At 41.5% G+C, this 26,229-nt stretch overlaps 1 protein-coding gene across 1 annotated transcript in view; it reads right to left on the bottom strand.

Moving 5' to 3' along the window:
* Positions 1 to 26,229, bottom strand: part of LOC131990623 (centrosomal protein of 128 kDa-like) — a 62,734-nt gene that overhangs the window by 19,396 nt on the left and 17,109 nt on the right. Inside the window, exons 12-17 of the mRNA XM_059355701.1 lie at positions 24,605 to 24,676; positions 24,117 to 24,302; positions 19,831 to 20,019; positions 12,257 to 12,718; positions 8,197 to 8,361; positions 6,501 to 6,665 (exon numbers count right to left, since the gene is read on the bottom strand). Coding sequence (XP_059211684.1) covers positions 6,501 to 6,665; positions 8,197 to 8,361; positions 12,257 to 12,718; positions 19,831 to 20,019; positions 24,117 to 24,302; positions 24,605 to 24,676 — 1,239 coding nt within the window. The remainder of the gene's footprint in view (positions 1 to 6,500; positions 6,666 to 8,196; positions 8,362 to 12,256; positions 12,719 to 19,830; positions 20,020 to 24,116; positions 24,303 to 24,604; positions 24,677 to 26,229) is intronic.

Consider the following 26,229-nt stretch of genomic DNA (forward strand, 5'->3'; position numbering starts at 1 on the left):
AATTTGCACTTTTGAGATTTGTTTAATTGAAAGCTGTACAAAGTCAATATATTAATGTTTAAACTAAACTTTGTTTATTATAAATATACACTCATTCTGAATTTGATGCCTGCAACATGTTCCAAATAAAGTTGGGACAGGTGCATGTTTAACCACTATGTTACATAACCTTTTTGTTTAACAGCACTCAGTGTTTCAGTGTTCAGTGTTCAAGTGTTTTTGAAAGTGAAATACTTTCCCATTCATGCTTGATTTATGACTTCAGTTGCTCTACAGTCCGGAGTCTCTGTTGTTTTATGTTGTGCTTCATAATGCGCCACACATTTTCAATGGGAGACAGCTCTGGACTGCAGACAGGTCAGTCTTTTACCTGCACTCTTTTCCTGTGAAGCCATGCTGTTGTAACACGTGCAGAATGTTGTTTGGCATCACCTTGTTGAAAAAAGTAGGAACATCCTTGAGGAGACATTGTCTGAATGGCAGCATATGTTGCTCCAAAACCTGTTTGTACCTTCCAGCATTAATGGCACCTTCATAGATTAGTTACCCATGATGCCATGGGCGCTAAAACACCCATACTATCACAGATGCTGGAATTTGAACTTTGCGTTTGTAACAATCTGTCTGACACGACGTCCAGGATTTCCAAAGACAATTTCAAATGTGGACTTGTCAGAGCCAGACTTGTCAGCTCTGTAAGTTTTCAATTGAACATATACCAAAAATGATTCACATTCACATCCTATTTTGTTTACTTATTAAACAGCATCCCAACCTTTTTTTGGAATAGGCATTAAAGGATTTCATGAATTTACAGTAAGCTGTCGAAATACACAAATTTGTGAAGAGACATCAAGTTACTGTACAGAATGTAAAAAGAAAAAAACAGAAATAGTGATTAAAAATGTGGATAGACAAACAGGATAAAAAACTGCTACAGTCTCTTGTCAAACCCTTAACTTTTGTGAAGAACGGCTTCTGCCAACATAAATTTCTGTGCATGTGTGTTTAACAGCCTATGACACTACACTACACTTGTGCATGCACACACACTTGCACACAGAGGTTGTGTGTGTGTCATAAAAATGAGCTCAGGGAGTATGTTCCATCCTTCCCAGACAAGCTTGTCAGCATCAGCAATACAAACTGACTGTCTGCCGGCTCCTAATGACTGCTGACACACACACAAACACACACTGCACCACACACACACATACCTACAAAAACGCACACAAACTCAAAAAGACACTCAGATTCACAGATAAACACAGTCATATAACTAGATGGCACTCAGTTAAGAGCACGCCTCCACCAACTCTATGCAACTGTTGAGTTGTGCCAGCTCCACATGTGGATTTTTCACCAAAGGTTAACAATCCCCTCAATGCTTCATTACTGGCTTATTTCACAAGAAGAGATGAACACAAGTGCATGCCACCGCCTGAAATGGAACATTAAATATGCCTGTTCTCATTCTACTTTTAGCATTCTAGTTCATTGTCTTTACACTATGTAGCCAATCAGGTCTCTGTCTGTTAGGGGCCATTTGGGTTTTCAAAAACCTGAGTAGCATCATTTTTTAAACAGTGAGTGTTGATATGGAGAGGAAACATGGAGAAAGCGAGGGGGATGACATGCATCTAAGGACTTTGTGGATATATGTTATGCATTGTCAGTTTTCTACAAGAAATGTGCATTTGTATGTATTCGATTGGCCACCACAGTGTTTTGCTGGATAACATCATGTTGCACAATGGCAAAAGATGAGCCAGGTTCAACTTCTCTGCTGGCCGACCCTGTGTTGGCACCCCTGCCTAATTTAAATGAATGAGGGGGATGAGTTTTCCTGATGCATTGCTGAAGTCATGAAGTCAAACATTTTTATACTGTATATTCATATTTATTCTGCACTGGAATTCTATTCTACTCCTTCTTTAGACACTTTATATTTTATTGTATTTTTATTGTTTTTTTTGTTGTTTTTTTTTATATTTTATTGCTTGAAGTATGCCTAGGTTGTTCTTTTTACTTAATTGTGTTGTTATTGTCTCTGTGTGTAATGCTGCTGCTACACTGTAATTTCCCAGCTTGGGATAAATAAAGTATATCTATCTATCTATCTATCTATCTATCTAAGTCAGTGTGAATGCAGCATCAGAGTATTCAGCCCCACTAGCAGCTCTGTGAGGGTTTACTTAAGCACAGCTTCAAACCACATGGTAGCAACATCATGGTATCATGACTGACTCAACATTACAAATGCCAACCTCATTGGGGCGCAGGAGGAAAAGCCAGGGGATCCCTAAAGGCATTAAAATTCATCATCAGAGAAGTGTGAATGTCTGTACTAAATTTCATGGCAATCCATCCAGTATTTGATGAGATAATTTAATCTGGACCAAAACGGTGGACTGACCAAGTGACAGTGCCATTTCTGGAGCCATGCTGCGAGGGTGGCTAAAATTCTATAGTTTTGACATTAATCTGTTTAAAGGTAGATGGTATTAGATGATAGTCACAGGCAGTGGTGTAAAAAGTATTCAGATTCCTTACTTAAGTAAAAGTACTAAAACCACACTGCGAAATGAAGTAAAAGTCCTGCATGCAAAAGTATCAGCATCAAAATGTTCTTATATTATTGAAAATAAAAGTACTCAGAATGGACCCAATCACATTGTTTTATATATTCAAAATAAATTATTAGATTATTCATACGGATGCATTTATTCAAGCAGTGTTTAATTATGTAAAGATAGGATTCATTATAACTACTTAATATACTGTTGAGGTTTCATTAAAAAATGTCTTATCACTTTCAACTGATCATGTTTTTCATGTTAATCCTGACCTGAAAGGTAACTAAAGCTATCAGCTAAATGTAGTAGTGGAAGAAGAGAAATATTTGCCTCAAAATGTGGTGGAGTCGAAGTATAAAGTTACATAAAATGGAAATACTCAAGTAAAGTACAAGTACCATAAAATTGTACTTAAGTATAGTACTTGAATGTACTTAGTTACATTCCACCACTGGACACAAGTTAATTTTAATAATTACTTCTTTGCCCCATGATCAACCATTCCATTTTTATGTGTGAAACCATTTATAGGGAGACATCTTGCCCCCTGCTAACAAACAAAGAGAAAGAGAAAAAACATAACTCCCATTCATGGGTAAAACTAAAAAAGCCAGAAGACATAACAAACACAAATACACAAGTACAAACTCACACACAGGTATGAACAAAGTCAACAAATAGTACAACCCTTTTTTCTTTCCAAGTACACCCTTGTGGCAAGGTGTTTACGCATGATCAACAGACATGGAAAGCACACAGTAGGATTTTTTGGACCCTTTCTGTCCTGTGCCTTGGCAAACAACATCGTCACTGCAGAGGTGTCAAGCAACTTTTTCAAGCTGTCATTCAAATCCAGATCCAAGCAAAACGAATTTCCCAAGTTGTTGCCGTGGCAGCTCAAAGTACGGCAATGGAGTACTGCTGTGCAGAGGTCCCCGTCTCAGGGAGTGTACAACTGCATGGCAGAGCGTGTGACTGTGTGGGAGGATAAAACATGCCTCTCGCTCTCTTTACTCTTTTCCCGAACCATCAAAGGCAACTCTGCGCGGTGGCAGACAAAAAGGAGGTGAAACTGTTGGAAAACTGAACAAGTAGGCTGGGAGTTGAAAGTGCTGTCTGTGGGGTTGAAGTGAAAGAAATGCCACTATTTTCACAGCAGCACCGCCGTGGTATCCAAGTGTCTACCACAGCTAATTTAAATGTGTGACTGCGTGGTTTGTATGTCTCTTTCAGAATGCGAGTAAATCTGTGGCGGTGTGTCTTTGGTTACAGTTTGTTTGTTTCACCTCCTGCTGAGAAAATGGTAAAAATGGCAAAGTTTAGTGAGAAACGAAACATGGAGATGTTAAAGACTAACAGCAAGTGGAAAAGGACAGAGTAAGACATTTCTATAGAGATTACCACTGTGGCATTTATCTTCATTAAAACTGTTCAAAGAGAAGGGAGACAGGAAAGATTCATAGTGAGATTGAAAGAACAAAAGGTGACAAATGTCACAGGCTGAATTCAAACACAGAACTTCACAGTTACATGGTGTGCACTCACTTGAGCCAGCTGAGCCCAAAAGAAAAGATTATGTGGACAGGAAGTTGGTCACAAGGGACAGAGAAGTTACATAAGATGAAGTACTATGAAGTAAGAAGAAAGAAAAGATGGTCGTATATGTTTACTTTAATCTCTCTGCAGCTTGGACTGTATGTACATTACTGCCTGCAGTATTAATCATATTATCATTAATGTTTTGTTCCAGTGCTTTGCACAGATATGGTATCTGAGGTACCCTAATTCATGAATATGTAGGATATTACTACAGACATATCTGGAATCTTGCATTGCAATGTCGGCTTGCTTACAAAGCTCTGTGCTGCTGCTGTATGGAGCATTCACTTTCAAAGTTATAACTGCAGTGCCCCTCGTCTGAAGTATTGATAACATGGTTAGTAATTTTCAAATTCAATTAATTCATTTTGAAAAAAAAAAATTGATGACAATGAAAAAAATGAGCTAAATGAGTTATTTAGATGTATTGTATGTATTAGATGTAGATAGATATTTAAATGAAAAAGCAAAATGATTGTGGGAGCATTGGTGTAATGTAATCGCTGTATGCCTGAACAACAGGTAACAGTGGTAATGGTGACTACCGTGGCAAGCCTAGCACAAGGTTGAGCAATTCAAGCAAAAAAAAAATCCATCAGTCAAACAAATTTAGATATATTCTACAAATACATTTACAATAACCTTTTTTTTTCTTAATTTCTGTGTGTTGTCATAATTTTTATTATCCCTATGCTCTATTCTGTTTTTTTGTCTTTTTATTTGTATATAATTTCACTGACTATATCAGACAGTCTTGTACCACTTGTACAAAAAAAAAAAACAGACACAAAGTACAGGTTCCAGGCTTGTATGAAGATGCATTAGCTTGGTGGTTTATTGGAATGTAGTCTTAGTGGATTTTGTGTCAGTTTTACCACTTTAAAATCCTTGGCAACTGATTTATCAGCTGCCAACATACAGTAAACTTCTAATCTCCCCGAGAAGTTTTCCTTAACTTTCATTGTAGCGACACACTGTCTTCATGCATTAGTGCTTCTAAAGGGAAGGAAGAAAGGTATCATGAGGTAACTGAAACCTAATACAACCCCTAACTGTTAATGATGCCCCTCATTAGGCCAATCACTTGCGAGTTTGACTTCTTTTCAACATGACAGATTACAGAAGAGGCGAGGCGTTGGCCCGCGTGTCTGGCTGTAGCACTGCTGGACCAAAGTGGGAAATCTATAAGAGCAGATAAGAGCTGCCTGGGTTCATTAGCTCGAGCACCAGAGGAAAACCAGCGTCAAGTACGTAGGCTGGAGTAAGTGTTTGTACTATGTGTTTATTAGTGTATAAGAATGTGGGTACTTCTAGTAGGCAATATATGTAAAACATTAACATTTGTCAGCAGTACTGCATACAATTTACTGTGCATAATAATAAAGTTTTAATGTATCATGAATACAATCTACCATCTACCAGTCCTGGGTGTGTGTGGTTGTATAGTATGCGTGTAATGCACTTTCAGAGAGCACTTTCTGCAGTAGTTGAATGCAATAACTATTGGAACAGAAAACTTTGTCTCACTAAGAAGCCACAAGTACACATCTAGTGGTGTTACACAGGTTACAATCTGGATGTAGTCCCTGAAATTCATTTTAAGTCCTCACAAACAAACCTATTGGATATGTCAGAGTGGGTGGGTCCTGTTGCTAATCAAAACAGATAAATTAAAAATAAACTGGACCCCTTTACAGTTGTCAGAACGAGAGGGATTTTTTGTAGAGACTAGGGGATTTTTGTGGGAGACTGTAACCAAGTTTATATTCTGTAAAGTTGGTCATTTCAATATGAGTGTCTATGAGGACTGACTCCCTTTTAGAATCAGCCTCAAGTAGACATTTCCACACTTTTCACGCTTCACTTTTCAGCTCCGGAGGTTCAAAAAAGATAGCAAAACGTTCCATACAATGTGAGTAAAAAGATATAGCTGTAAAAATATTTACGGCTAAACTCCACAAACAAGCATAACATTTCTTATATTGGGTACCACAGCACTTCTGGTCTTCAGGTGGGGCGAGTAAATTTCTCTCCCACTTTCCCTACAAAAAAATCCACATGTCCCACAGAAAATGAGCCATAATGTCAAGCCCAAACAAAAAGAACACCTTGCAAACTGCAAGTTTTTGGTCTTTTTCAGACACATGAAAGAACTGCCAGACGGGTACAGAAACATAAAGAAATCGTCTGGTGTGTTTGCAACATCCGATTGGCCTTTAAAGAGACACCGATCGAACCATTTAGAACGAATATTGGCCGATAACAATCAGTGTCAGATCAATCGGGAACACTCTTGGATTAAATACAGTGTAATTAAATAAATACCTGTAGTTTGTCTTCACCGTTCCTTGCCAGACTCCGACAAGCTGAATCTAGTTCCTCACCAATGGAAGTAAGGACTGCTTCTTGATCTGCTTCCATCCGCAGCACCTTCTCCTCCAGCTTAACGAGCTCCGTCTCTGAGGCACGTCTCCGCTCACCTGACCTGACCTGTGGAGGATGGCAGAGAGCTGAGTGCGGTATTGGGTATTTAAATTAGCGCTCACTGCCTGGTGCTGTTAGTAATGTCATTTGAATCTTACAAGACAGTATAAAGACATTAATTAAAGTAGATTTTCTGAAGATGAATAGAGAAATCCAGGTTTGCTTATGAACAGATCAATCCTAGTACTTTATAGAGCCATTCAGATTCCTCTCACACAATCAGACCTAGTTAAGTTCCCTACTCTGGCCCGCGCTGTCAATAGTTTCAGGGTCCCTACCAGGACACAGGTGATCGATATGTTCGAGGCACAGGAACCAACTGATCAGTGCTGCCCAGGGACCGTGGATCATTATCCTGTCCCTGGGATAATAAACCACCCATGTTACATTAATAAGAGCCCCTTTTTCTCTATTCAGCCATACAGATCAATACATGGATCCCCAAAGAGCCCCATACAACTGATCAGGGACCTGTCAGACAAGTGAATAGGGGTTCAATACTTCATCTGCTGTTGTAAAACACCTGAGGATGTATTGATAAAGCCTCTTTAAAAATAGTGCTGATTTGGCACCACTTAACCTTTCGAACCATTCTCAGGTTTATATCATCATGTGACCTTACCAGATATCCTTGATCTTAATGGCAGGAAGGAAGGAAGGAAAGTAATGTTCTTGTAGGTTAACGTTTGTGCTTTTGTTGTTGCCCCCTTGTGTGCTATATAAGAGGAGAGCCAACCAATATATCGGGCTGCCAATATTAGACTATCAAAGACATATTAGTATCAGCATATATGTATATATATACATAAGTTGTCCAATATGTCCAGATATTAAATATTTTTTACATAACATACAATGCAGAAATCGATGCTCTGGGAAATGGTTAGCTATTTATTCTATTTGTATTTATTCTTTATTTGGATAATCAACAAAATATACTGTACATGTAGTTTTATTATAGAATTTATTTTAGTTTTATTTAGTCTTTATTTTTAATTTCTAGAAATTGGTTGACAATGTAATACACTGCATTTAATTTAATATTTATTAATTCTTGTTCAAGAAAGCAGCCTCTGGAATATCGCCCAATTGTAATATCGGTGGCAATCCACACAGAAAAGGCTTATTTTTTATCCTAGCTCAAAAATTACTATATTGGATACGAGATAAGAAAATGTTTCCCCACTAAAATCATTAATCAGTCAGGCTCTGTATAAAAGTTATCAAATAAGTTGTCAAAGTTATAATATGAAGCCTGCAGATTCAGTGAAGAGCATAGTTCTATCAAAACTGGAATATTTAATGGCTGCTGATGGCACTCATGTCTGTACAGTCATTCAAATGTCTTTCCTTTTAATGTCCTTGGACTTCATCTGTCACGATTCATTAGAATCAGCCCAAATATTTTAAACCTTCTGCTGAGGATAGACATTTTTCACTGAAGAGACAACAGATACCCCTCGTTTATTGGAAGTTCCAAGTCATTTGATATTAGTCACCACTTTTGAAAAAACTTGGCAAAGGAGGGAGGGCTTACTTTGTCATCCAGTTCCTGTTTGAGTAGCTGGTACTTTCTGTGGAGAAGTGTATGCGCCTCGTCTTTTGTGCTCAGCTGTGCTGCCAGCTTATCACACTCATCCTTCATCCTGTCCAACTTGAAGCGCAGCGCCCCACACAGCTCCTTGTCTGACGCTGCATCTGCCTGGTAGAGAAGGGGTGTGCTTAACATGGGCATGGTACACAGGCAATCATTTGAGATAATAAGGACTGCTGCAAAAATATCAACTTAAAGCAGGTTGCAGTTTTTATTTCTGTGATTTTCAAGCTCTTGAATATACTGGGAGTGTGATTACGCAGTGCAATTAAGTAGGGCTGCAGATAGGGATTTTTTTATATGATAACTACCTACCTACAGGCCCACTAGCTTCTTGTGTAGATGCTGTGCTTGTTATACATATAATGTGTAATTCTCTGCTGCTATGAGGTCTCTCAATCAAAACAATAACAAAATACAGAGTAATGCCATCATTGTAATCAGTTTCACCTTCAGTGTTCATTGCTCAGACCTTGAACTTGAAATAATATATAACAGGTGTGGTCGTTTTTAGTTATTTCAAGTTAATGAAAACAATTTGGCTTCTTATTATCAGTAGATAATTTATGGACTATAATTAAATTATCAGAATAATACATATTATACATTTCCCACAATCAGCTGATAATTTATTGGTATCTTTATATTTCATGAATCCCTCTAAATTAGTTTTCAAAGTTGACATTTCATTGAAATAATATTGCTTTTGGATCATATATACAGCATGACCAATTTGCCAGTGGACCCTATAAATCTGTAAAAGATCTTAAGTCACGTCTGACAGGTACAGGGTGAATTCACAATAAGGTCTGACATGACATTCTGCGCTGCACAAACAGAGAACATCATGTAATGGGTCAAGAGAATGGGTAAATGCCATTGCCAAGACTCTGAAATCATGGTCTAAGTCCTTAATTCATGTCTCAGTCCAGCTGAAGCTTGCAAAGGAAAATCCAGCTTCAGACATAAGCTTTCTATCTACAGTGATTACATTATCACACACAGCTGAAGATATAGTAGAGTGGAATGAACAACAATAACTGAGGATTGGGAGTGACACAAACAAAGAAAAAAAAAGAAAAAAAAGAAGTGAGAATAGGGGAAAACAGATGGAAAATGCAAAATTAGAACTGGAGGCAGGCAGTAAGAGAGGGATTAAGACAGAGAGAGATAACGAAAGGGAAGACAGGGTGGAGGAGAAATCAAGAGTGAGGGGACAAGGACATGAAAATAAGAATATTTTAAGCTTTTTCTGACAGTTGACTGTATCAAAATCTTAATACAGGCCTTTGGCTATGCTATGTGAATATTGGGTGGGCTTCTTAGGGACATCTGCAGCACCCGTAGGCTAGTACTTTAAAACATTTGAGCAAACGCCCTTGTCCTTACCGCGCTCGGGAATGACACCATTACAATGAGCTATGTCAGATATTAATGCCATTCAGCACCGCTAATGGGCTAAACTCAACCATATCAGTGAGGACCATGCCCCTTAAGAAACAATGTACCCATGAGGGCTCATCATTGGAGATACGGAAAGGAGGGAGGCGGGTAGGGCACTGGGGGAGTAAGTCAAGTGGAGTCCCCTATCTCCAGCACTGCCTTGATGAGACTTCTGAGGTCTGATATCGGGGTTTTTAAATATTCACGCTTGGAGCTTTGGAATGGCCATGAGGATCCACGGGGCACCACACACCATTAAGAGCTCAGCTATCCTCGATTCACCCATACTCAGAGGACAGGGCCCCGGCCAATGAAGAAAATTACTCTAAATGAGGATTTTGTCTGTGTCTCGCTGAGTCGGAAATATGCCAGATGTTTAGTGGCTGAGGCATGTTACCCTGTGCTGAATTTGAAGTGTGTGCCAATGATAGTCTAAATGTCAATTAGATTGTGGTGCTCTGTGATCCATGCCTAGGTGCAAAGAAGAAAAAAAAAAGTCTTTGTTTGGCTCATGACCTTGACATCTCTGACATCATCTGATTTGGTCGCATTTGATACATAATCAAGAGCTCAGCACTGCATTTTAAAGGGCCTCTAGGTATGTTTGAAACCCCAGGTGAAATAAAAATACATTTTCCCAGTTTTAATCCTTATTCCCTGTGTTAATTGTACATTAATCTCTTTATATATGCCAAATGTATGTCAAAAAGTCAGATGTATGTTTATATTAGAAATCCTGTCTTTTCTGTTCCAGTAAAAATCAAGTAAAACAGATCTTAATGTTTCATGACTTATCATGCACTCAGGGGTGTTTACAAAAAATAATCCAATCAAATGAGACTTTGGGTGACTAGCTAGCTACACCAATCATATAAAACTATATAGTAATGGTCTTGGTCATGGTAGCTAATAGCAAAAAAAAGCAATAAAATAATAATAAACGCATATTTTCATAAAATCTGGTTCAATACGCAAACAAAGTTTTAATTTCCACAATAACGTAGTCGAGGTCTATTTCAAGGAGGCTTTTGACCAGCTGCCTCACTGCAGCATGGGTAGTTCATGTGGACTTTTGCTGGAGAGCTCTAGGCTGGCAGAGCTTGTTGAAATTTGAAAGTTTCAACCAGCTTCGGGAGGGGAGAGAGAGACTTTATTAGGCTACTCTCACCTCCAATAACAAATATTACAAAGAAATATCAACTCTACGCTTAGTGAAAAATTGTGTCCAGTTTCTATATCACTAATTCGTCATTGTATGGAAATAAAAACTTATTTCCTCCAGCCACTGTGTAAAAGTGTACAATGGAGAAGGGCATAAGCATACAAAACCATCTAAGTAAAATGCAAACTGTAAGTCCTTGGCAGCGGTTCATCTGATCAAATTGATTGAATGATTCTCACTTGGTGGGTGCACTGCTGAGGACCGAAGGAAGTTTCAGAAGCTTTGAACCTCTTGAGATTTTCAGGAAAATGTATTAATAGTACATTATGTGCACATTCTATAATTTATAAAAAAGGAAAACCCTTTTAACTGTTAAACGGAATGCTGGGTACAGCTTGCTCTCCGTCCCTTGCTGTAGCACATTCAAGGACAGGTGAAGAAAGAGAGTGGAGTTGTTACACTGTAGCAAACATTTCAATCATCAGTGATGCAACTTTTGGAATGAGTGCTTTTGTTCCATCAAATTAATCCCTAAATAAGCTGCTTATGCTTAACGCAGGTGTATTAATCGGGACCCAGGGAAGCAGAATGTTGATTGTGACGATGTTTGGATGAGCGGTTCTTGAAGGAAATGCAAACAGCAAATCTGGAGGCCAAACAATCTATAAAATAACCCTGAGCCTGTCCAGATTTGTGCAGACACATGTTTTATTACTGATGATAGGACATATATTTTAATCAGACTTTATGCATGTATTGTATTATTTATTGCAGCATAAGAAATACTGATGGTTATTTATCAGTTTTCTCAAAAGTTTGTTGCTTCTAGAGGGACGCAAGCTTATTTTGGTGGACCTAGGCCCTTCCTGGTTCTAATGTAATTTGAACGCTGCAATATCTGCTTACCAGCACTTTTAACGCTTATCATTGAACAAGTTGCGTCAAATTTTTTTTCAATCCATACAATAGCCAAAGTGACTTTGGGGCAGATTATTTCTTGGTAGGAACCAGTGGCTGCCTTTGAATTTACCTCTGGTTCGAGTCAAGCTAGGTTATTTTTCTAACTTCGTTTGTGTTTCACTATGGGAATCGCTCAATGCGTGACCAACCTCACTGACCGATTCCCATAGTGAAACACCTCACTCTGTGATCAAAGAACCAGGGATTACGTTAAGTAACCTGACGTTATACCAGTTTTAATGCTAAGTTTAAAAAAAAAAAGCAGCTGGCTCTAGCTACACATTAACTATACACAACTAAGAAAGACCATCAAACTCTATAAAAAAAATATATATGTATTTAAATGGTGTCTGTATATTTCCCAAAATGTCAAACCCTTTCTTTAACTGAACATTTCCTTTTTAGAATACTTTATGCATATCTATACAAAGGGTTTACCTTAACCTCCTTCAGGTCTGCCTGCATTTCATCCCGCTCCTGGCGGCAGAGCTTGAGCAGGTCCTGCACTTCACGATACTTCTTTGTCCTGCTGTCCTCCATCATCGCCTTGGTGTTGTCCAGTTCTTTCTGATGCACCTCTCTCTCCAGCTGCAGCTGCTGCCCCAGTGCAGCACGCTCCTTCTGTGCTGCTGTCAGCTTGGCCTGGAGCTCCAAGGAGCTTTTCTGGAGCTCCTTCTTAGAGTTCTCCTCCTCAGCCAATCGCTGGACTAGGTGAGCATGGGCTGAGGTCATCTGCTTAAGGGAGGCCTGGAGCTCGGCGTGCGTGTCCTGGTCTCTCAGACTTCGACGGGCTTGGGTGTCAGCTCGTTCTTCCAGCCTCTGGTTCTCTTCCTTCAGTCTTGCCTGGACAGCAGCCACACGATGAGTCTCCTCCTCCAGGGCAGCTGAGGCTTCCTTCACCTAGGGTTAGGATCTGTTAGAATCTGATCAAAGCCCTTCTAATGACTATTTAGTTGAGGTTTAATTCATTTTTTTCATCTTAACACCTCAAACTGAACATGACAAATTGGTCTGCCAACAGAATTAAATCAAAATTTCAGCCATGTCTGTGGTTAAACTGGGATTTCTACAAGAAAGCTAATGTGCTTGTGAACAGTAAACAAGCATGTCAGAAAAGAGAATTGATACATGTCCACAGTGGCACAACTTCAATGCTTGCTGACTACTGAAGTTGTCATCATTAATGACACCCAAACAGCACACTTCATGGTGGAAGTGTGATACTGTCTGAGTCAATCTGAGTGCTAACAGCTGTCATTTTTGAATAGGGGAGTTAAACTGATCTCAAACCAAAGCATGTTTAGTTGTTGATGTATCTGGAAAGTGAAGCCAATGCTGAAGTGCCTTAAATCTTCTTTCTAATGACCAGCAGGGGGGCGAGTCCACTGGCTGCAAAAATAAGTCAGACTTCTCACTTGAATAATTACCTCAGTAAACATGTTTAATAAATTAATGATATCACTTGTTAGTATCAAGTCTTACAGCATGATTATTTTGCAAATGATTATCCTATTGAGTAAAATAGATGATGAAGCAGGGTGTGCTTAGGGCATGGATACCTTGTGATTGACAAGTTGCTAGCGAAGAGACCTGTCAATCAGGATAAAGCCGTAGCAATTTGTATCCATGGCACTGTGTACATTTAACTAGTCGTGAACTTGTTCTTTTTCTAACTTCGTTCGGTGTTTCACTATGGGAATCGCTTAATGCGTGACCAACTACGGAAGCTCCAATGACACCACGTCTGTCTTTTGACAGACAGGTCGACCCGTGGGGAGGGCCCCGCCCTCCTTTATTATAAGGGTCGACTGCACTGACCAGGTCATTCTCGCTTTCTTCCCATGCGGAATAATCTACATTTAAGCTCCTTCAGCGCATCCGGACGAGTCGGACTTGCTTAACTGCTATCAGACGTCCCGTCAAGGAGCTACGTCGCCTAGCGCGGTTCCGATTACGACTCTGGACTGTGCTGAAAATTTTCGTCATTGAAATAAAGTGAGTTTAAGCTTTATTGGAATAGCGACCGCGTTGTGGCGAGCTATTCTCGCGAGCGACTTGGTATTTGTTTACCGAGCAGCAAGCGATTATTTAGGGCGATAGCTTCAGGCGAGCCCGGTCGGGTTAGCTAAACATTAGCTGGTGGCTAACCAGACTCCCTACGCATAGCCATCGCGTAACGGCGGGCTATCCTCCACAGGGCACGGATTGTAGTAAGGTTACACTAGCTATAGCCGGTGCTCTGTTACAAGACTAACGTGTTACGACGAGTCTTGTTTTTTCTTGCAAGATATCTAGGTTAACAGCCTAGCTTCTTTCTACTTCGCTAGTCATCATGTCTGTGCCCGCGACCCCCGCCAAAGGGTCCGAGCCCAAGGAAGCGGGGGGTGCGTCCCGGCCTTGCCCTGCGTCATGCGGAGCCATCATTTCGGGCAGGGATCCACACCCGCTATGTATAGTGTGCATGGGCGCTAAACACGCCCAGGCTTCACTAGCTGACCCGCAGGTCTGCGCTCACTGCGCCACCATGACTGAAAAAATACTAGAGAGGAGACTGAGGGTTGCGGTGGCTAACGTTAACAGCCAGGACCCATGCCTGGCTAAAACCACCGAGGCAAGAGCAAACCCCACTGCCCATCAGCGGCCAGTCTCGACGAGCTGGGCCGACGCGATGGACGAGCTAGAGCCACTGGACATGCCTCCGCTGTTCGAAGGTCTCTTAGCGGGGAGCGACGATGCAGACGGCGATGCCAGTTCTGACATCCTCGATATGGATGATATGGAGGAAGGGGAGGAGGATTCCACCTTCCCCACTCTAGAATCCAGACCCCCCAGCAGTGCTGATGCGGCCTCACCGGTCGATAACAACTTGTATGAGGTTTGCAAGCGTGCCGCTGCCAAGCTAAACATCCCATGGCCAGCGGCCCAGGGCACGGAGGGGACGGTGAGGGACCTATACGATGGTAAAAGGCTTCCTCCAGCCCAGCCTCCGGCTAAACAGCTCCTTCCAGCAGTCCCAGCACGTTAAGAAGCAGCGGCATCAGAGTATTTTCGTACATAGACGATTACCTGATATGCTCTCATTCACAAGAACAGGCAATCAAAGATGCGGAGAAGTTAATGTCCCACCTCACGGGCCTGGGTTTCAGAATAAATTGGTCCAAGAGCCGATTACAGCCCACTCAATGCACTGTCTACCTGGGTCTGAGTTTAAACTCCCTCAGATATTGTGTCAGTCTCTCGGAGGAGAGAATAACGTCATTCAGACAGTGCCTGGCGCGCTTCCAACTGAAAGCCGCGGTGCCGTTCAGACTCTGTCTACGACTCTTGGGTCTGATGGCGTCAGTTATATCAGTGGTGAGGCTCGGGCTCCTTATGATGAGGGATGTACAGAGATGGGTGGCATCATTAAAACTATGCCCCCGCCGTCATCTCCGTCGTTTGGTGACGGTATCACCGGAGTGTATGGCGGCTCTCCGTCAGTGGCGGGACCCGGCTATTTTCTCTCAGGGTGTGCGCCTGGGGGCAGTAGCGGAGAGGGTTGTCATGACGACGGACGCTTCCTTAAAGGGATGGGGAGCGACCTTCGGGGGCAGAGCAGTGAACGGCATTTGGTCGGTGGAGCTGGGTCATGCTCACATAAATTATCTGGAGTTGATGGCAGTGTTTTTAGCTCTGAAACACTTTCTTCCATTCCTCAGGGGGAAACATGTTCTGCTAAAGTCAGACAACTCCACAGTGGTAGCATACATAAATCGGCAGGGCGGCACACGCTCCCTGCAGCTACACAGTCTGGCACGAAAAATAATGTTGTGGTCCAGCGACCGGCTGGGGTCGCTACGAGCGACGCACGTGCCAGGAGTCTTGAACATAGGAGCAGATCTTCTGTCAAGAGGAAATCCTCTATTCGGGGAATGGAAGCTTCACCCACAGGTAGTGGCACAGGTGTGGCAGAGATTTGGGCAGGCTGCCGTAGATCTCTTCGCATCGCAGGAAAACACGCAGTGCCCCCTGTACTTCTCCCTGGCGGACGTAAACGCACCGTTGGGGTTAGACGCTCTGGCCCACCCATGGCCGAACGTTCTGCTGTATGCCTTCCCTCCTCTCAGCCTAATCTCCCCCACTCTTTCCAGAGTGAGGAAGCGGGGCCTGTCACTGATTCTAATAGCCCCACGATGGCCATCCAAGCATTGGGTGGCGGAAATAGTGCAATTGCTTTCGGGCCAACCATGGCCCCTCCCGCTGCGAAGGGATCTGCTGTCTCAGGCTCGAGGGGAGATTTACCACCCTCATCCAGAACAGGTAGCACTATGGGCCTGGCCCGTGAAAGGCTGAATTTAAACGCAGTTGGTTTGCCCCCCGGTGTGATCGACACTATTCAGTGTGCGAGAGCCCCCTCTACTCGCTCATTATACAGCTGTAAATGGCGAGTGTTTGAGGAGTGGTGTGAGGTGCGACATATTGTCTCTTTTCAATGTTCGGTTGTGGATATCCTCTGTTTTCTTCAGGATCTGTTGGACAGGGGAAAGGCTTTTTCCACAATTAAGGTTTACCTGGCTGCCATTTCAGCATGCCACGTAGGGCTGGGTGACAAACCAGCAGGGCAACACCCTTTGGTGTGTCGCTTTATGAATGGTGTACGTCGTAAACTCCCAGTCTCTAGGTCCCTGGTACCTTTATGGGATTTGTCAGTGGTGTTAGACGCCCTCTCACAACACCCATTTGAACCTTTGGAGGGTGTGGGTTTGAAGTTTCTCTCACTCAAAACGGCATTGCTCTTGGCTCTGACTACAGCCAAGCGGGTGAGTGATTTACATGCTCTGTCCACTCGCCCAGCATGCATGCAGTTTGGCCCTGGGCTCTCAAAAGTATGTCTACGGCCCAACCCGACCTTTGTTCCTAAGGTTGTGGAGTCTGCGTATAGATGCCCCACAGTCGAGCTGAGGGCTTTTCACCCTCCTCCGTTTTCATCAGCTGAGGAGCAGAGGTTAAATGCTTTATGCCCAGTGAGGGCATTGCACGTTTATGTAAACAGGACAGCAAGTTTCAGGAGAAACGACCAGCTGTTTGTGTCTTGGGCTAAACAGTTCAAGGGGAAAGCTCTGTCTCGCCAGAGGCTGTCCCACTGGCTTGTGGAGGCAATAGGGCTAGCTTACAGGTGTAAAGGCCTGCAGCCTCCTTTAGATTTAAAGGCTCACTCCACTAGGGCCATGGCTACATCATGGGCCCTGTTTAAAGGAGTTCTAGTGGAGGACATTTGTGCCGCGGCAAGCTGGGCTACACCGCACACATTTGTAAGGTTTTACAGGTTGGATGTTTCAGGTCCATCCTTAGCTCATGCAGTACTGGAGACAGGGACTCCAGGGACTGTTTAGTCATGGACTAGGTTTAAGGATGCCATATGGCTTTGGGAGAGTAGGCAATCCGGGAGTGGGCTATATCTCCCATAGTGAAACACCGAACGAAGTTAGAAAAAGAACGTCGGGTTACTTAACGTAATCCCTGGTTCTTTGATAACAGAGTGAGGTGTTTCACCAACACTTCCCTCCTTGCCCGGTAAGGGAAGAAACCGTTTAAGAATGACCTGGTCAGTGCAGTCGACCCTTATAATAAAGGAGGGCGGGGCCCTCCCCACGGGTCGACCTGTCTGTCAAAAGACAGACGTGGTGTCATTGGAGCTTCCGTAGTTGGTCACGCATTAAGCGATTCCCATAGTGAAACACCTCACTCTGTTATCAAAGAACCAGGGATTACGTTAAGTAACCCGACGTTTTTGGGTCTTGTCTATAACGTCTTAAACATTGTGCCTTTTACAGCATGATTTTACATCATGAAAGCTATTTGTAACATTTTGGTCACATAAAGTTGTCTGATTTAGCGATACTATTTTTTTTCAGTAAGTGCATTTAGTTTCAAGCCTGTTTTTTGCTGGCCGAACTTAGCATCCTAATTAATGCCACAGTTAACCTGAATTATGGATGCACCTTGCTAAGTATGATGGCTAGCATTCCCCTGGAGAATGAGCACACAAACATGCTTGTCTTACTCTTAACAACAAAAGATTGTTCACTGATGTGTGCTGGAGGGGTGAAAAGCGATGAACTAGGGGTGGGCGATATGGCCCTAAAAGATTATCACGATATTTCAGAGTATTTTCGCGATAACGATATTCTTGACGATATTAAAAAATACTGAAAAATATATAGAAAATTATTTTTTAGTCTGTATCAATAAATAAAAATTGTACAACAAAATAAAAATCAATCATAAATCTAAATGTAGTGTAAATTGCAAATCTCAACAGTTGCCAAATACAAAAAAATTACTTACTTGAGTATTGGCAAATAATAATAAACAATAACCTTCTAGGGGGTCTGGGGGCCCCCTGGGAGAAAATTTTGTACATTTTATAGTACAATGTGATCAATCTCGTCCACTTTGAGAGCTAAATGGGAGCAAACACCTCACAAACACATCATTGCCTATTTTTTATTAATTATTGAAAAGGAGAATAAGGGTTCTTCTATGTTTTATTTAAGCCATCTTATTTTGACAGTCTTCTTGTAATTTCTGTGGTGGATTCTGTGCTCTTATTTTGAAAGCTGCATTTGTATAGCGACAGGAAGTAATAGTCGCTTTTTGTGATTAAAACAACTTTAATTGTTAGCTAATGTTAGCTCGCGGCTAACGAACGGCAGAATGCAACAGTGTGTTTGGACCGTTTGGACCTCTGACAGGACAGGTTGATAGTATTTAGATCGGCTCACGCACACACAGACGCACAGAGAGAGCGAGTGGGGACGCAACTGATACATTACAGACAGGTAGGTGCTTGTTTTGAAGCGCAGTGGGAGGGCAGCTCGGTATATTCAGTGCTTGTGTGTGAATGCGTGCGCATGTCTCGGAGGAGGACAGAGGGGTGGGTCGGCGTTTTGACTGACTGACGGGTGACAGACACTGCTGAGCAGAGACACAACGCAAAATAACTATGTTATGAAAAGTGTAGATATACTTTCAGTAGCTTGAAATGTGACGTTAGCGCAGCGCAAGAGACCCTGGCGGGCCGCCAAGGTCTAGGTAATTAATAGGAAATCCTTGCCACTATGTCAAGAAGTAGGGCATGTTGCCAATATCGTGATATGCATTTTTTTTTACCCATGAAAAGGTATAATGGTGAACGATACGATATGGCACACCCCTACGATGAACACCGTTAATCTACATTATTGTTTGCATAGCAAATGCTCAGTTACAAGCTAATTGCTTGTACTAGCATTGAACAGTCTTTTAGACCAATAGTTTTTGAGAAAATGGGGGGAAAGTAAACCAAAGAGCCTTAAATATGATTTTAATGTTGAAATCATGATAGGCAATAGCCCTGTTTCCTTTAGGGGGAAGAGTGGCCACCGGGAAAGTGTCAGGCCACACCCTCTCAAATGTCCACTCACTCTGCGTGTCTCCATTACAAAAAGGCCCCCAGAGGGATTTACGAGACTCCGGAGGTGACGTATGGTTTTCGATCGTGACGTAACCACTTAGCGACAGTTTCGACTGTGATCCATGTTCACATACGCAACAGATTAAACACAATAGACGCAACTGTGGCCACCGTCGGTAACTGTGCACAACGTCAGCAGCTGATAGCAACACTGCTTCGCCGGCTTTTACAAATGGCGCATGGTGTTGTGGCGTGGAGTACTACGTCACATCCTGCTTAGCGTTCTATCCAATCAGCAACCAGGCTTTTTTCAGGGGAGAAAAACAGGGCCAAAAAAAGTCCCATCAAAAGACCACTCCAGATGGCTCATATTCAAAATAGGGGCGTTTCGGCGAGTGAGACCCGCCTCATTACAGGTATTTGACTATATGTGTTGACTTGGAAAGACTCCTAATAAATACAATTGGTATTTTATACAAGAGATCTGTTAATTCCTAGTAAAATAAATAAAATATAATGATTTGTGTCCCTAGTGAGTTGAGAGTTATTTTACATTTCTGGATGCTCAACCCCGTACCTCCCGGATTTCCTGCTCCAGTGACAACTGGCGCTGGCGGGTCTCAGACAGTTCTACGTCCTTGCGGTGGAGCTCTTCTTCACGCTGGGCCAGGCGGCCTAGGATTTCAGCGAGCTCTCTGCGGGCCGCCTCAGTCTGCTGGCTCAGCGCCTTCAGCTGGGCCTGAGAGCTCTCCTTTTCCCTGGCTGCCTGAAGGGAGAAAGAGAGAGCAGGAGCAAAAGAGAAGGAGAGAGAGTGGGGGGGAGAGAGGAAAGAGAGAAGAAGGGAAATGAAGAATGACAAATGAAGAGGAGGCGGGAGATGGTGTACAAAAAGGAGTTCTAACAATAATGATGAGAGCAAGAGAAAGAGTGACAGAGAGACAGAGGCAGAGAAACATATGCAGTACCAGCTCTTGCACTGATAGGAAAATGCTAGCACTCAGCTCCCTGATAAGGGACAATGGTCAGGTCTGTTCAAGGCAGATTGCTTCTAATACTCTGGCTTTGACTGGAATTTGCAAAGACTTTGCTGTAGCTCAGAAGCTAATCATTTAATTGAGCACTTGATTCTCTCCCCTAATTCATTAAGGGGGCAGAAATGATTTTGTAATTAATTCGCGTCACGTCGAGTATGCCAGGTGGGAGTCTGTCTGTCCGTCTCTCTGTGAGGCACGAGGATGCTGACTGTGAGTTTGGAGGTGACTCACTCAGTTCAAATGGAATGGAAATCACTGGGAGGTGACTTTCAAGCTAATAATAATTGTCAGCTGTTAATTATTCAACTAAGCACAACCGCTGTAACATACCTTACAAAGGTGCTAAGGCTTCTATATTTAGTTTTATCATTGTTAAGTTAATTTAAAATACATTATTCAAGAGTTTTAATCTGACTTTCATACAAAATCATCTATGCTAAAGAAAAAGTATGAATTAAAATGAACAGATAAGTGCATGCATATGTATTCAATCATTTTTGCTTTGTTTGGGTTAAATAGCAGCACTGATAAAAATCCCCTGAACATTTCTCTTTACTTATATTAGTGTTTCTTAGGTATTCTCTAGTTCTAAACACTGTTTCCCTTCATTCTTTCCTTTAAAACTGAGACTTGTTTCCTTGTCTTTATCATAAAAGGACTGTATGCGATATACCATTTAGATTGCAACGGGTATGGATTTATATCTCGTCTTTCCAATCAGTATACTCTAAAGGTACGGAAGGTGCTGCTTTTGCTGATTTTCAAGCCAATTTCTACTATGAAAGAACATGGAAGAATTGGAGCAGGAAAGTCATAAATATTTTAGCATCTCCATTTCCCCTGTGATAGGAGCGTGTTGATTTATTTTCTAAAATGCTGAGATGTAAACTTGTATGTCCTCCATACTGTAATGTAACAAAGGAGGAAGGATCACTGTTTAAAATCTGAGCTGCTAAAAACACTTTTTCACACCAGGCACAAAAATAAAAAATAAAAATTTGAAAAAATGTATTGATAATTTTACACACCAAATGTGCTGTGGAGAAAGGTCTGGCTATGCAAGACTATGACTAGACTGAATAGAGTCTAAATGGCCTTGAATACAAGGCTTAATGGCCAGTTTATAATGATCAGCCTATAATGCCTCCAGGGCCCAGGGGATTTCTCGAGGAAAGACAGTGAGCTTATATGCACGTTTTATAGCAGGTGTGGACTTCAGTCTTATGACATGAACTTGAGTCCAATTTGAGTCACTAATTTGATTACTTTAGACTTGACTTGGCAAAACCAAAAAGAACTGCAAATTGATTTTGACTTTAACATCAATAACTTGTGACTTCACTTAGACTGAAACTTTAACTTAAGGAACCCAAAGATGATAAAATGATGTTATTTAAAAAGTGTGCTATGTGTCAGTTAATTTCCCTTTATTGTTTGAATCAGCATCCACTGAAGTTGCGGGGGAAAACCATGAAGAATGAATAGTAAATATTTTAAAATGCATGCATTAAAATGAACAAACAAATCTATTTCTAATGGCATTACATTCGAGGAAGAGCGCATTATGACTTGAATTTCAAAGTTCAGGACTTGGGACCTGCCTCTGGACTTGTCTATCTTGACTTGGGATGAGAGGGAAAAGATTTGAGACATAACAATGACTTGATCCCACCTCTGTTTTATAGTATAACTCTCCCAACTAGCTACATGTATTTTCAGAATAATGTCCATAGCATAACATTGGCTGATGAACATGGAAATTAATGTTTTTCTACACGTTACCTTGACAGCAGAGTTTGTTTACCCCGTTTTGTAGGCTACTCCCCATCACAAACTGGTTTGACTGCTATACTTGACTACATGTTGTCTCAATAATCATTGTCTTTTTAATCTTTATTCTGTTTGTGAAAGTGGACACCAAATGGATCGCTCTATATCACTGATATGCATATTGTTGTGTGATGACATGAACAGAATAATAATATTGACATCCAAGTAATCTATTGATCGCTTAAGCAAAAGTCATTATTTTAATGGTTGACTTGTTTTTAATCGACAACCGAAATTTGAAGGAATTGAAACAGTTGAAAAAAGACCTGCATGGTAAAAATGTGAACGTTTCTGATATGAAGTTTGGGTAGGTTTATAACGATAAATGGGCTCAAATGTATTCACATTAATGATTTTGTCGTTGTTTTGTTGATGTTGTGTTTCCATCATGTTCACAACACTTTCCAAAATTCTGTGTATCCCTGCAGCAAGTTGTAGCAACTTAGTTTGCTTCCATCACCCGCTGATGAATTCTGACGTCACTGCGTTGCAGAGCTTCAGGGAGCGTTTGGCTGAAATAAGTTTGGTTATATTCACGCTGCCTGGGGCGTCACTACAAATCAGTCTATTACTAGAGTTTGGAAATGCATTTCAGGACAAACATTATTGATTACTCCACTTTTTAGAACACACTGTCAAAGTCAAAGCAGGTATGCATGAGCTCGAGTCCACTGCTTAGAAAATCCAACAAAGACAGTTAGTTTTTGTGGACGATGCTGCCAGCTGGCGAGCTGCTAGCCCAGCCTTGAGCAGTAGCAGCAGCAGCACCACTGTAAGGTGAGTTTGAGACAGAGCTGCTGATGGGTAGAGTTGTTGTATCTGAGCCGCAGATTTCCTCCAGCCCAAACTGATACCTTGTCAATAAGCTGCAGTGAGATTTACAACAGTGTGGGAAACCTTTGCTGGATTCTATGCAACAACTGAGCTTTCACTTTGTTTAAAGATAAGCCAAAAAGTACCACCATACCACCAACAGGAACAAAAAAAGCAGCTGATTACTAAGCGATTTGATTGCTATCTTGTGGGCTTAGACACAGAGCTAGTTTATCTCTAACTAATGTAAAATAACAATAACAAGAGTCCAGGCTGCTTGGAGGCTTCACCATCGAATACCACATGTTTATCTGCCCTGCTTATCTGAGACAAACTTCCTTAGCAATTTTTTTGTCAATATATTCTTTCTCAAGGTGGTTTTAGCTTGAATAGACTAAACCTACCATAAACAAAGACTGAGCATCCCAATGTTGTTTTTGAGACAGTTCAGAGATTTAGTACTGCACTTGCATACATTTAGGGGAAGGATTAAAAGAAAATTCAACTCAACTGGGTAAGTCTATTAAAAAATGATCCTACTTCTCACTTGATTCATTACCTCAGTAAACATTTTCCTGATGAGTTCATGGCCTAAATGGCTGGTCTTCAGGGTCTTCAATACAACATGATGTTAATTTTTCAAAATGATGGTCCCATTTAGAGTAAAATAGACGATAAAATGGTATGCTTTGGGGCACAGCTACCCTGTGATTGACAGATTGGACGGTGTGTTTTTATTTCATAACTTTTCTGACCTTTCCGCAGCATGTTTTTCAGTTCATGAAACTTGATTGGAACATTTTGGTCACCTAAAACTATCTTGTTAACTGTTCTGTTATACTATATCGCTGTTCACATCTGAGGGTTATTTTTCCAGCATTGGAAAGCACCTTCAGATGCCAGAGAAGACATTATACAAATTGCTGTCTAGTACTCCTTGAGACGGTTAAACTGATTGTCATTCCTTTTAAGCATATGGTAATGAGAATTTTTCTTACTTCGAATATTTTCATGAATAAAAATATCTTGAAATAGTGCAGCTCAGCCAGCTAGACTCAATGGACTTTTTTTTTTTAAATGTGGAAACGCAGCCAACATTCTAAAGATCAGCAGTTACTTAGCCGCAGCTGCTATTGCAGACTGTGGTGTCAAAAGTCGTGTAATGAATGCATCTGCCTTAACCGACCTGTGAGGCTTTGTCGGTATGGTATTGAGCCTGGGCCCTCGCCTCCTCCAGCTCCTTCTGCAGTCTCCTGCACTTTGCCCTCCACTGGCGCACAGCCTCTTGGGCCCTGGTCTTCAATTCATCTCTGCTCCTCGTGCTCTCCTGGAGTAATGCCTCCGTCTCTCTCCTCTCTGCCTGCCCTCGGCTCTGAAAAGATGAATGAATGTATAAATAAAGTGTATATTCATTCTTTATAATGTGAAGCAGTGTTTTTTAACTATGGGGTGGATTTAAAAATACCTTACTCGGAAGGATCTCATTATTGCAGCGTTTACAGCTTCTTTATATCTTAATTTTGTGAACTTGTGGCCTAGAATGAGGTATTACACACAGCATGCTTCCAATTTAAATAACCACTAGAACAAGCATCCCTTTGTTTCGAGTCCTTGATTTAAATAGTCTATCTGCTGATGAATCACACTGCAACGCAATAACCAACATGAAAATACCTGCATCTCCCTCAGTTGCTCCAGCATTCGTAGCTGCTGTTGCTCCCGCCGCGCCAGGTCTGATGACAATTCCTGATATATAGAAAAGATAAAGGTCAAGGACGTGTGTGTTTGTGTGACTACGGGTACTGCTAATGGCAAGAAGAAGACAGAAAGGTAGGCATAGAAGTGTGCAGGTTGGTTTAGAGCGACAGAAGATAGAAAAAGGGAGGAAAAAGAGTCAAGAAAAAAAGCTATGAGAGATATAAGAAAAGATCAACAGTAAAGGGCGCATATAGTAAGCAAAGAAGAGGACAAAAGGCAAAGACAGAAAGGTCGAAGAAGGTTGAGACTGTTTACATGCTGCCTACAATTGGATTATCTGCAAGACTGGTCTGAAAAGTAGTCTGAAAGGAGAGTTGCACTGGATTAACTTCATATCCACGAGAAAATCACAATCACTTTGAAGTTCTGAAGTCTTAAGAAAGAGCAGGTAAGGTTAGCCTGGCGCCATTTAGGTATTTATACTGAATAAGACTGCCAAGTTAGGAGTAATTAGTCATACACCGATTAGTCATAGGCCTATTAGACTGTATGTAAATTCAGTGACTGAGAAATTGAATCTTCCACCCTATTCTCCTCATTATACTTCGTTTTTGCTCATTTACCGTTAAAATGAAACATTTCCAATGTCTATTTTGATCTAGACATAAAAACCATAAGAGACGCCCCAGGTGATACATGCAAACACCCACTTCATCTTTTAACACCTACTCCGCAATAGGGGAAGCGTGGGAGTTTAAACACATTTTCAGTGAAAGAAACATCAGAGATTAGAGGAATGTGCCAATGCTTTAAGTGCAGCTATTTCTACTTACATTTTATTGATACCCACCATAGCCCTGAATACCCCTGCTTAGCAAGGGAATTTAGGTCTAGATTTTTTTATGTCTTGTTACAGTGATGGAAGTGACACATCGCACCAGTATGAGAAGGATAAATGACTGCTGGTTGACTTCTGATCTCCTATTCCAACTGTCACTTCATCTGACGATTTTAAGAGGATCAAGTGGCAGGGAGTTGGCGGAGGATGCGACCACGGATGAGAGGCACCCGACAAACTGAAATAACCCTGCTCAGGGTGGAGACGCCAACACGAGTTAAGTCAAAAACATGCTTCTATTGTGTTCATTTGCACTCAAGCTGAGCAATCCTCAGTGTATTTATTCTTTAGGGTATAATGCACAGACAGCCACATAGATGAGGAATGACAATGCCACGCTTTCTCTTAACCACAGGTGTAATAAGATCAAGCTTCTACTCACAGACTTAGACAATTGGATGAACCATCGTTCAATCATCATCTATGTCATAGACTGTATAAAAATAATGGACATAAGTATTGTGACTCTTCAGTTCTGCATTCTGGCCGCCACCAGCTCGGTTTATGGCCGTTGCCATATTGTTCGTTTGCTACCAGTGCATGCGCGGACTGGGAGCCAGAATGACACTACGTCATCAGCTAGCTTGCTTGAATAGCAATGGGCAATCATTTTTCAAAATTAACAGCTGACTTAGTCTAACCGAACACTGACCAAGATATTTTTTAGATACAAAAATGTTACGATGAAGTTTTAAGAACTGAA

Source organism: Centropristis striata, chromosome 18 (genome assembly GCF_030273125.1).
Source record: "Centropristis striata isolate RG_2023a ecotype Rhode Island chromosome 18, C.striata_1.0, whole genome shotgun sequence".
NCBI classification, from domain to species: Eukaryota; Metazoa; Chordata; class Actinopteri; order Perciformes; family Serranidae; genus Centropristis; species Centropristis striata.